This window comes from Lactuca serriola, chromosome 3, assembly GCF_051521515.1.
Source record: "Lactuca serriola cultivar US96UC23 chromosome 3, Lser_US96UC23_V15, whole genome shotgun sequence".
Lineage (NCBI taxonomy): Eukaryota > Viridiplantae > Streptophyta > Magnoliopsida > Asterales > Asteraceae > Lactuca > Lactuca serriola.
In genome coordinates this window covers 122,375,103-122,388,309 of record NC_136410.1, presented here as the reverse complement: position 1 = coordinate 122,388,309, position 13,207 = coordinate 122,375,103, and the positions used below count along the sequence as shown (strand labels likewise).

The window sequence follows — 13,207 nt, the reverse complement described above, 5'->3', positions numbered from 1 at the left end:
TCCATCTTTGAAGTATTGATTATATGAAGAATGATATTGTAAATTTACAAGATATGACTTGTACATGAAAATTACACTATTTTAGTATGTTGAAAATATATTATCCTTGCAATCTCATGTTTATTATTTGAAATAAAATGTGATATATAGTTGAAGGGTACTTTGTGTAAAGAGTATATTATGTTGGATGTTAGAAGTATTTTGTAGGTTAAAGGAACACGCATGTTGTAGCTTGGGTCAAGTTAGGTTCGGGTTATATCCATATTTTATATCCGAAGTATAAAGAAATAGAGAAAAGGTGCATTCGTCATTCAGTCGTGATTTAGATCAGATTTAGGGTTTTCTCTCTTAAGTGTTCTTCATCTTGTTTCATCATCTTCATCTGTTTACATTAGGGTTTTGTATACATCAATGTGTTTACATAACTCTTGGTTTATATTCTCTGATATACGATAGTTTAGGATGAGTGTACAAAATTGAGAGTAGAATAGGTGTTTTGTAGTGAGTTTTGAGTTGTAAGTAACTTTAAAACCATCTGTTTCTTGATCCTCAAATGATATGAGAAATGATGATGTTGGGAAAGTTTGTCTTGTATGTTTTAACATGGTATGATGGTATTAGAGCTCTAAGGCTCGTGATTCTTGATCCTGACGTTTCGCTTCTCGTTCGTTCATCGTTTGGTGTTTTCACGTCTGACAATCTGTTGAAAGGTATTTCTTCTTGCTTGTTTACATTTTTTGTTCATACGATTGAACGTTTGTAGATTTAGGGTTTTGTTTTCTACTTCCCTAAACTCGAATCTGTTTGTTGAGATCCCGGTACTACGAGCTTTTTGGTTTGTTCTTGTAGGATTGGTGAGGATCGGGTTCTTGACTAAGCATTGTTGTGTTGAGGACTAAAACTTTGTAGTACAATCGATCAATCCCTTTAAATTTGAAATAATCCTCTTGGGGTCGAATTTCATCACCAATAAACCCTTGAAGGGAACAGATTCAGGGAGTCGATTCCAATAACCTTTTTTGCCTATTGTACTGTGAGAGTTTTGTGTACCTTTCTTTCTCCTTTTTAGCTATAGATGTGGGAGATCCTTGTGTCTTGATTACACCAGTTATTTGTTAGTTTGTGTTTTTTAAGTTGTTCTTGTTTGTTTTTTTAGCATTGTGTTTGATTGTCTTGGGCCCCGACATACTGTGGTCACCATCTGGACTTTAAGTCAACATAGGTGTTTGATATTTCTGATTTCCTGTTTCTTATTTGATCTGGTTTGCTATTTGTTATTCATTTTTGGAGTATCTTCTATGACTTACTATGGCTGGTGATACTCCTGAAGGGAGTGGTACACCTAAAGATAGTCATGTTGACTTTGATGATCCTTTATATGTTCATCCCTCTGATAATACTATAACTTCTATTATAACAATTAAGTTGATTGGTAATGAAAACTATCGTTTGTGGCGTAGTGCTATGTCTAGAGGTATTAAGGCTAAAAATAAATTGGGTTTTGTGGATGGCACTATTACTCTTGAAAGAACTGAAACCTCTAAAGCTTTTAAGTGGGAACGTGTTAGTGATGCTGTGTGTAATTGGATATTATGATCAATTTCTGAAACTATATATGCTCATCATGTATATTCTGATAAAGCTAATGATGTTTGGGATGAATTATTTGAGACTTATAATAAGGTTGATGGATCCGTAATTTTTAATATTCATCAAAAGAAATTAACACTTTAAAGCAAAATGGTTCTTCTCTTTCTGATTATTATAATAAACTTGATTCTTTATGGAAAGAGTTTGATAGTTTAACTAGTTTAACTGAATGTGTGTGTGAGGCTGCTACAAAGCTTAAGGATCATGCTAAATTGATGAAGCTAATGCGACTTCTTAGTGGTCTTGATGATGTTTATAATCAAGTTAAGAGTCACATTCTTTTGATGGAGCCTTTACCAAATGTTAAATCTGTCTTTGTTATTCTTTCTAGAGAAGAGTCTCTTCAAAAGAATGGATCTCTAGGTCCTACTATTTCCTCAAAACCACATGTCTCTGTTTTTAATAGTAAAGTTGATGATTTTAAAAGGGGACAAGGTCAAACTAGGTCTAGAAATCAAGGGTTACAATGCAAACATTGTAACCTTAAAGGTCATACAATAGAAAGGTGATATAAATTGATTGGTTATCCAAAGGATTTTAAACCTAGAAATGAGATTCATAATCAATAAAAATCTTTTTCTGTGAATTCCTCTTCTGTTAGATCTAACAATAATACTTTATACTTCAGCTTCTTCTAAGTCAGTTCTTGGAAGTGATGCTCACTTTCTCACTAGTGAACAATACTCTAAGTTTCTTCGTCTTATTGGTGAGAATACTACTAATGATGATGTGTCTGTTATTGCAAATATGGCAGGTATATCAGTGTTTCAATGTTGTAATTCTTTTGTTAATTCCAATAATTCTCAAAGCTGGATTGTTGACTCAGGAGCAAATCAACATATGATAGCTTCTAATTCATAGCTTAGAGATGTTGTATATGTGTCTAGACTTAACCTTCTTGTCAAACATCCTAATGGTTCTTCAACTCCTATAAATAAAATAGGAAATCTTCAGTTGTCTTCACATCTTACCTTATTTGATGTGTTTGTTGTTCCAGATTTCATTGTTAATCTTTTGTCTGTTCATAAACTTTGTAAGGATAGTGGGTGTGAAGTTGTTTTTTCTGAACATAATTGTAAAATCTAGGATTCACTATCAAAGGAGATGGTGGAGAATGGTAGAGAATATGGGGGGGTTGTATTATCTTGATTGTGTTCCCTCAGGTATTCCTACTAATGTGACTTCTAGATGTTGTGTTTCTAAACTAACTTAGCATTGTAGACTTGGGGGCTGTTTGTTTTGCACTTACCCAGTCTAATCAGAACTGACTGCTGACTCGGTCAGCAGTCAAGCTGTTTGATGTGTTGTAATTTTGTCTGACCCTGTCCCAAACTACTGACCGACCTCCTGACCCAGTCTCATAAAAAAAGAAGCGGACTCGGTCTTTATGGTCGATTGTCCTCATGTGCCCTTATCCCAAAACATGTCTTCTCTTCACGCCTTTATTCCTCATCGCCAATCAAGTCTACAGCTTCATCGAGTTCTTCTGCCCCCCAACCCTCTCGCCGAACACCATCTTGGCCGCAGCAGGCAACCCCGTCGCCGGTACCTTGTGAAGCGACACCCAACTCCAATGCGTTCCTGCACCAGCGTCTCCCTCCTCCGGTAACACCACCCTCCTTCACTACCCTTTGTACTATCGATGCCTAAGGTAATTGGAGTGTGTGTTTGTGTGTTTATCTGTAATCGACACCTTAATTACACTTATATCTTAATCTATTACAAAATTAATGGATCAATTGGCATCCAATTTTACATACATACGATTACTACAATTATTTATTGATATCAATCTGATGTTGCCAAGGAGAAATCAAGTGGACAGCAAGGGATCCATCTGGATTCCTTTTAGCATACGAATTTAACTACAGGTTCACATTCAAAGAAATTTTAATTTTCAATCATAACTACTTTACAAAGTGCTTAATCACTGATTGAACCGTGAATTCACTCCCCTGTCTAACATATCCTATACAAAGATAATGATATCAGGGGAGAGCTCAAATATCATCAAATTATTTGCAACAGTGAACTAACTTATGTCTTTTTGCTTTAAAACCAATCATTTATCTTTATATTTTCCCTATTAGTAATCAAATTCCTAAATTTTAAAATGAATAATCCAATGCCACTGCAGATACAACTCATGAATTGCTTCTTCATTGTTGTTTTTAACATGTCTAGTTAAACCTTTGTGTTATTTTTTTTTTTGAAGAATAGTTGTGAATTACATCATTTTGTCCTTATTTTATATTCTTATATGCATCTTTTTTTTAGAATGGTTGTAAATTACAAGGTAATGTTATAAATTAAATGGTTAACACAAAGGAATTACTACAAATTGTTTGAGGGCAATATAGTCATTTTGTACGGCCAGTCGGATGCAAAATCAAACAACAAGTTTCAGTAAAAAATTAACTCAGTCAGAACTTTTAACCCAGTCAGCTCTAACCCAGTTAGCAACTATCAAACGACCCCTTGGTCATCCAACAAACCAAGCTCTGACTTCTTTAAAGAAAGTATTAAATCTTGGTAATGAGTCCCTTCCTCCTTGTGATGTTTGTCATAAGGCAAAATTGACTAGAGAATCTTTTCCACATAGTCAGCATACTTTAACTAAATTAGGTGAGTTGATTCACTTAGATGTTTGGGGACCTTATAGACTTGCTTCGGTTGAAGGCTTTAAGTATTTCTTTACTATTGTGGATGACTTTACTAGGGCCACTTGGGTTTTTCTTTTAAAATCTAAGATTGAGGTTTTTTATTGTTTTAAGTCTTTTGTTAATATTCTTTTAAACCAGTATAATGTTAATATTAAGATTGTACGTTCAGACAATGGTACTGAGTTTGTTAATAATCAAATGAAGTTTTTTTGTTTTGAAAGAGGAATAATACATCAAACATCTTGTGCTTACACTCCACAACAAAATGGGGATGTGGAGAGAAAGCACAGGCATATTCTCAATGTATCACAATCTCTTTTATTTCAATCAAGAGTTCATGTTAAATATTGGGGAGATAATGTTTTAACTTCTATTTTTTTAATAAATAGAATGCCTACTTCTATCTTAAATGGCTTGTCTCCTTATGAACTTGTTTTTAAAAGAATTCCTAGTTTTCATCATTTAAGGGTCTTTGGTTGTTTATGTTTTGTTGTTAAACAAAATGTTACTGATAAATTATCTGAACGTGCTAAAAAATGTATTTTATTAGGGTATTGTTCTGATAAAAAGGCTTATAAACTTCTTAGTTTGGATACTAACTCTTATTTTGTATCTAGGGATGTAAAATTCTATGAGTCTATTTTCCATACAAGTTAAAATCAATTACTGTTGACAATGGTTTAAATAATTCTGGCCCTAGTGATCTTTTTTCCTATGATGTTTTTGACACAAATGAGTATATAAATGATTCTATTAATCTTGATTAGCTGAGAGTAGAGTCCCAATTGGATGGTCATGATGCAGCCATTAGTTTGGATGTCAGCAGCTCTAGTGAATCTGTCAACCATGGTGGCAAGGAACTTATGCCTCCTACTGGTTCTTCTATTTCTTCATCTTCAAGTGTATCAGAGGAGAGTAGTCGTTCTGTCTTAACCCCTTCTATGGAACAGTCTATAAGTGCTTCTAGGACTAGGCGTGAATCACATATGCCTGTTAAGTTTGTTGATTATGTTGTTGAAGACAAATATAAATATGGTATTAAGAGGTCTGTTAATTATTCTTGTCTTGATAATGAAACTAAGTGTTTTATTTCTAATCTCAATAAGTCTGTTGAACCCAAAGATTACAAAGAAGCTCTGTCTGATCCTAAATTGAATTAGGGCAATGAATGAAGAAATGGAAGCTCTTCATCGTAATCATACTTGGGAAATAACAAAGTTGCCAAAAAACAAAAAACATATAGGGTGTAAATGGGTCTTTAAAATTAAGTATAAGTCAAATGGAGAAGTAGAAAGGTATAAAGCACATTTAATTGCTAAAGGATATAATCAAAGAGAAGAAATAGATTTTGAAGAAACTTTTTCTCCAGTTGCAAAAATTGTTACTGTGCGCGCATTGTTATTTCTTTATCTGTGCATAATTCTTGGCCTTTATATCAATTAGATATAAATAATGCATTTCTTTATGGTGATCTTACAGAAGATGTTTATATGACTCTTCCACCTGGTTATTATTCAGACAATGATTCTAGGGTTTGCAAGCTTACTAAGTCCTTATATAGCCTGAAGCAGGCTCCTAGGAAGTGGAATGAAAAATTTTGTGCATCATTGTTTATGTTTGGTTTTCAAAAAAGTATTAGTGACTATTCTCTATTTGTTAAAAAATCTGATAATTCAATAACTGTACTTTTAATGTATGTTGATGATATTATCTTAACTGGGAATAGTGAAATTGAGATTCAAAAGGTCAAGGATTTTATGAGAAGTCAATTTTTAATTAACGATCTTGGAATCCTTAAATATTTTCTTGGAATAGAGGTAATAAATTTTGATGATGGTTTATGTTTAAATCAAAGAAAGTATTGTCTAGAATTATTGCATGAGTATGGGATGCTTGGTTGTAAACCTTTAAGTACACCTTTGGAAACAAATTTTATTGTAAGTTCAAGTGATACTGATGAAAAAGATAGATTGTTGGAAAATAAAACAAAATTTCAAAAGTTGATAGGTAAACTTATTTATCTTACAATTACAAGACCTGATATTTCTTATGTAGTTCAGGTTCTTAGTCAATATATGCACAAACCTAGAAAATCTCATTTAAACATTGCTTTTAGATTGTTGAGATATTTGAAAAGTAGTCCTGGAAAAGGGGTTGCTTTAACTAAGCCAAGTGTGTTTGAATTAAAAGGTTTTGTTGATGCAGACTAGGCTAAGTGTTTAGCCACATGGAGGTGTGTATCAGGTTATATGGTTTATCTTAATACTTGTTTGATTTCTTGGAAGAGTAAGAAATAGTCTATTGTTTCTAGGTCTTCTACTAAATCAGAGTATAGAACTCTTGGTTCTATTACATGTGAAAGAATTTGGGTCTTAAAGATTTTTTTTGAACTAGAAGTTAAAAATCTTATTCATGTTTCTATTTTTGTGTGATAATGATTCAACGGTTAAGTTAGCTCTTAATCCTATATTTCATGAAAGGACAAAACATTTTGAAATTGATCTACATTTTGTTAGGGAAAAAATTGCTAGTGGTGTATTGAAATTGGTTAAAATAGATTATTCTGACCAGAATGTTGATATTCTTACGAAGTCTTTGAGTGTGAAACAACATGATTTTTTAATAAATAAAACGGGTCTTATTGATGTTTTCAGAAAAGGAAAATAAATATTTCGTTTGAGGGGGGATGTTGAAAATATATGATCCTTGCAATCCCATATTTGTTATTTGAAATAAAATGTGATATATAGTTGAAGGGTACTTTGTGTAAAGAGTATATTCTGTTAGATGTTAGAAGTATTTTGCAGGTTGAAGGAACACGCGGGTTGTAGCTTGGGTCAAGTTAGGTTTGAGTTATATCTATATTTGATATTCGAAGTATAAAGAAAGAGAAAGAAGGTGTATATGTCATTCAGTCGTGATTCAGATCAGATTTAGGCTTTTCTCTCTCAAGTGTTCTTCATCTTGTTTCATCATCTTCATATGTTTAGATTAGGCTTTTATATACATCAATATGTTTACAAAACTCTTGGTTTATATTCTCTGATATATGATAGTTTAGGATGAGTGTACAAAATGAGAGTAGAATAGGTGTTTTGTAGTGAGTTTTGAGTTGTAAGTAACTTTAAAACCATGTATTTCTTGATCCTCAAATGATATGAGAAAGGATGATGTTGGAAAAGTTTGTCTTGTATGTTTTAACATAATATACCATGTGGCCATGTGATAACAATAATGAAATAACTAGCATTTACACATTTTCGACATCACGATCGAGAGATAAATTTTGAAAATTTGAGATGCAAATAAAAAGTGACTTTACTTTTTGTATAAATTTGAAATCTAAAATAACCTGGGTGGACATTTCAACCAAAGCCTAAAAATGTGGGTCAAATACGGATATCATTAAGAAAACATTGTTATTTTTGTGATTATATGGGTCCCAGGGCCACTATTCAATTTGGTCTCCGAAGGTTAAAAAATTTCTACTGTCCACATGATAATGTCCATCACCAAAACAAGTATCTAATAAAACATACTAATATGTTATCTTTTACACATAAATTTTATTTGCAATACTTATTATGGATGATATATTATGTTATGTTTTGGGTTTAAACCAGGTTGCACCGATTTTGGTAAAAATTACTAATAAAAATGATAAACTTATTTTCACTATCGACATAATCATGTCAACCACTAAAACAAGTACCTAATAAAATATACTAATATATTATTTTTTACGCATAACTGTATTTGAAATGATAACTATGAATGATATATTATGTTAAGTTTCAGGTTTAAATCTGATGACACCGGTTTTAGTAAAAAAATACTAATAAAAATGAGAAACTCTTTTTTTTACTTGTTGAAATATTGAAAGACATACATTATAAATGAATCTCATCGTATCCTACATCGCTGGTAGAAAAGAAGATGAGAGTCAAATTTCTTCTATAAAAAAGATATTGCAGACAGCGAAAGACATCTTTTTTAGTGGTTTTTTTGTAAGTTGTATTTTGCAAGTTCAAGTTATAAACTTTATCAAACTTAAAATGCTTGTTTAAAGTTTGGATTTCTTTAACGTTGTTCAAACTAATTTTTTTAGTAAAAGCTTTTATGGTTTGAGTTCGTGTGAGTTTGACGGATTTTGTGGGTTTGTCCCATTTTGACCCGACCAGACACAAACCCGTTGTCTAGATGATGTACGTTATTATATTTGATCGAGTTTTTTTTTTTTTTTTTTTTTTTTTTTATATCACTACTGCTAGATATTCCTACATCCGTTGTGATTATACCCAAAAACTATTATGAACATATTATATTGTTACTTACGTCACACCATTTTTCCTTGCGCGGTTTTAATTTCTTCTAAAATTAAAAAAAGTTAAATTACATTGTTACCCCAACAAGTAAAAACTATAAAAAGTGAAGTTGAGTCATAGAAGAAAAGGCCAAATAAGAATGTAATGGTCGAGAGAGAAGCAGCTGAAAAGGGAAGACGTGGGAATCATATACCCTTGGTAAAGAAGCGATGATCAAAGGCTAACTTGCCTTTCTTATATGCTCATCATCCCCAAAAGAACCTTCCTTTTCCTTTGCATTATTATTATTCCACTCCAAAATTCCTAATTGTTTGTGTGTTTTCTTAATAATGTCAACTTCTTCTACATTTTTGGTTTATTTTCCATCGATATGCGTTCTTTGCGAGTTTTTATTTTCATTTTACAGTTGTATAAGTAAAGAGAGACCGAATTCATATATTCGAGATGATGTATTTTTCTTGCATAAAAGTGAGGTCCCATGTATGCATCTTTTAGTTTCGAGGTTATATGAAAAGAAAAGAGAATTTTAGGTTCTCTTTTATCTGCATATTTTATTCCCGTTTAAGATTTGCATGTGTTCTGTTCTTTCACCATTTTGCTGATATTTAAATGAAGTGAGACTATTTTAACATCGTATTTTTTATATTTCTTTCTAAACGTTTCTAGGTGATGAGGTTCTTAGTCTAAATCTCTTTAATTCACGTTTGTACATTAACATATAGAATATTTTCTAAGTGTATAGAACCAATGGTACGCTCGTTTGACAAACTTTCTTATACAGTTATATTGCATGTTCGTGTTATTTCTTATGTTTTATAGATATATCATTTGCATGGTGAGGTGTACCATTTATGCTGATGGTTCTGTGAGCATATCAGATAGACTGTGGGACAATGGGACGTTCCAGTCAGGTTGAAGGCTCTATATGCATGATGTTATTACAGTGGCGAATCTAGAACCAAAATCAATATGGTTCCTTATATAAATGAAATGGAAAAATATATGAAAATGTATGTCTTTTGGTAAAAATAAGGTAGTTCCTTATGTTTTTTTATATAGAATTATTGTATTAAAAAAGAAAAAAGGTAGGTCCTAGGACCTACCTTGAGTATACATAAATACGCCCCTGTGTTATTATTGTTACGTATATTACATGTTAGTACTTTGGGAGATCTTACTAAACGTTTGCTTACAGTTTTGGGTTATGTTTCAGTTACTTCGGATGATCGCGGAAAGGTAAAGACATGACCGTACACATCCTCATATTTTGACTTATGATTTTGGGAGACTCTAATGTTGAACATGTTTTGAAAAATATGTTTGTAAACAATTTGTAAAATTGGTTGGTTTTAAAAAGTTTAAAATTTTTCATGGTTTTTATGAGTGTTAAAATTGTTCTTTTATGTGAAAATTGATTTTTTTTGTAAACCCATGATTTATCTTGGGATGTAAAAGTGTTAATTAGAGTAAATTTCCGCAAAGTATAGATAAAACTCTGATAAATCCTCTGGATTATATGTATAGAAATCAGGGTGTTACATATGGTATCTTCGTAACCTTCTTTATTTTTACTTGACATCATTTGAGAATAAATGTTTCATACTCTAAGAAATAGCCTCAAAATATATAGATCAAGCAATTTTATAACATATTCAAAAATAAGTATGAGTCATAATCAAGGTTCTAAAAGGCGTGAGGCGTGGTGTGGCGGCAAGGCCAAACCTCAAGCTTAACGAGTTATGGCGAGCCATGACGTTTTTCAAGGCGTGATGTAAGGCGACAATTTTGTATTAATTTATAATTATATTACCACATAAATATAAATTTATATCAAATATACCTAGTTTTTAGAAGTGTTATATCAACAACTAATAGCAGAAAGTTAATAAAAAACACAATACTTGTATGTCCGGTTAGAAAAGGTATAAAAAAGAGAAAAAAAAAATGTGTCTCAAACGAAAAAACACGCGCCATAACACGCCATGGCATGCCATATCACGCCTTGCCACGCGCCACGCCTAACAGCAACGTTATGAAGCTTTTCGTAACGGTGACGCCGCGCCTCACGCCATGGCGCGCCATGGCGCGCCTTTTAGAACACTGGTCATGATAGAACTTTATTGCTTCACCCAAGAAATGGAGATGCCTAAGTCATCTTATCACATAACAAGAATCATATAAATCAAATGACTTACGATTAAATGATATCAAAATCCTTACTTATTGTTATGTACTTATAGTTCATGTGACCAACACGACATTGTCACATATACATATAATCCAATGTTCTAAATAGTGTGAGGCATAGCATGGTGGCAAGGTTAAGCCTTAAGCTTTTACGAGTCATCAAATTTTTCAAGACCTACCTTAAGACAACAAGTTATACATTTTTAAGGTGTGCCTTATGTTGGTGATTTTGCATCATCAATGTGTATTTAAGTGTAATGGATTGACTTGTTGACCAAAAATCAATCTTGATGAATATTAAACAAGTAAGGAAGGTGCGGAGTGCACACTTGTTTGAGTTTATTCAAGATTCAAAGTAGACTGTCATTTAAGGGCGAAGCCCCTAAACGAACGGGGGTCCGGGGGCAGCGCCCCTGGGAGCGGGGTCCAAGGGGCGGCAGCCCCTGGCGGGGTCCAAGGGGCAGAGAGTTATATTGCTATATATAAAAATGCCTTAGAAATCTGAATTTTCTATAAATGAACCCGGTTTTTTGTCTTCGTTTTAACCCTTTTTAATGATCCGGTTTTAGTGATAGTTTGTGACTGTTATAAACCGTTTTGACAGTTGGAGTAGTTTTTGGACAAAGAAAACTGCCTTGACAGTTTTCAGACAAATGATATACATAATCATTCTTTGGTCATTATTTTCCTGGTACAAGAACAATCACGAAATCATAACTTCATATTCTCTATTCCAGAAACTCTTCTGAGTGTTATCCGATTAAAGGTTGGGAGTACCACCCAAATACTTTAATCTGAAAGTGTTTAACACGATTCTCAGGATTTCCAAGTCTTTCCATACCCCAATTTTCTAACACCTTAAGACGACAAACTTTTACGATTCATGATATTATTTCAAATGTAAATGCTTATATTACCAAGTACTTCAAGTACGACACAATACTATAATCTCTCTTACTTGAAGTAACTGACGGTATAATCATTTGCATTTAAAACATTATTATGCATATTGATTTTATAATAGTAAAGGGACAATATCAAAAAGGATATTCATTGGAGGGATAATCATCAAGATAACCAACTATGAATAATATGATAATAATGAATTTGGTTCGAAAACCAACACTTTTTTATATGGAAAACTGTAACTAATTCAAAACTAAATAAACAGACTACTTCGAAATCTAGTTGGTAGCTTCTAAGGTATAGGGGAGTGTTGCGGTCTCTAACCGTGGTTTCGCCACCGTGTCAGAGAACACCGCCCCTGGGTGCGGTCTAGGTGCGGTTTTGGTCGTAGTGCGGCAATTTTGGCCGTATTTTTTGATTGGAATGGGAGGTTTGACTATTTGAACGGTCATTTTTCAAAATTCAATTTTTTTAAATAACCCTATGTATATATATATATATATATATATATATATATATATATATTTACAAAATCTCATGCACATTTCTTTATATTTTACCATATTTTTCTCAAATTCTCTCAACATGTCTTCTTCCAAAAAGTCTACCAACGAAAAAACACTCACTAGAAACACAACAACCCCAAGACCATCGTATGATCAATCTATTTATTCGCCTTTGTATTGTCCACAAAAAATTTCACAACCACAATCACAATGACCAACACAACCACTTCCACAAACACAACCACAACCAGCCTATATTTTAACCCGTTTGACTTTTTGTCTCAACCTGAGTTTGTTCAACAAACACAATCACAACCACGAACACCCATTTTTGATTTCGAACCAGAATTCGTTCAAGAAACTCAACCGACTCGAGTACCAAGTAAATGAAAAGAGAAGTTGGCGGCTAAAGGATATAAACCCCTAGAAGTGTTTGTATTGGCACAAATCATGGATCGGTATTTCAGAAGATGCGACGACTGGAACAGACCAAAAACTTAATCGTTTTTGGATTTGGATGTGGGTTTTACATAGGTTCCACAAAGGAATGAACCGTGAAGAATATCTTTCAAAACATAAGTGTACTCGAAATGGGAGAAGATGAACAAGAAAGTCATGTTGTTTAATGATTTGTATACCAACATGAAACGTCAATGGAGAAGTGGAAAAAATGATGATGTGATTTTGCAGAAAGTGCTGAAAATATATCAAAAAGAAAACTTGAAGGTTTTCAAGTTTCTTGAAATTTGGAATTTTCTAAAAGAAAACAAGAAATGGAAAAACAGCAAAACATCCGTTGAGCATATTGACAAGGATTCAAAACGCTTAAGAACATCCGAATCCGACCACTCTACATTTGATGCTCGTATACAATTCGAACTCAAAGAAGATGAACTCATTCAAGTTTCACCACCTTCCTGACCAATGGGAAGGGACAAAAAAAAAGCAAAGACAGAGGCAAAGACAAAGC

The 13,207-nt window shown here is 32.9% G+C and overlaps 1 protein-coding gene across 1 annotated transcript; it reads left to right on the top strand.

Annotated features, from left to right (window-relative positions):
* Positions 1–1,308: 1,308 nt before the first annotated feature.
* Positions 1,309–5,756, top strand: LOC145095680 (uncharacterized). The gene is made up of 9 exons (XM_079033521.1): positions 1,309–1,579; positions 1,643–1,695; positions 1,737–2,085; positions 2,279–2,404; positions 2,648–2,725; positions 4,483–4,603; positions 4,703–4,922; positions 5,081–5,358; positions 5,474–5,756. Exons 1-9 carry the CDS (start codon positions 1,309–1,311, stop codon positions 5,754–5,756), a joined length of 1,779 nt encoding a protein of 592 aa, XP_078889647.1.
* Positions 5,757–13,207: the final 7,451 nt, after the last annotated feature.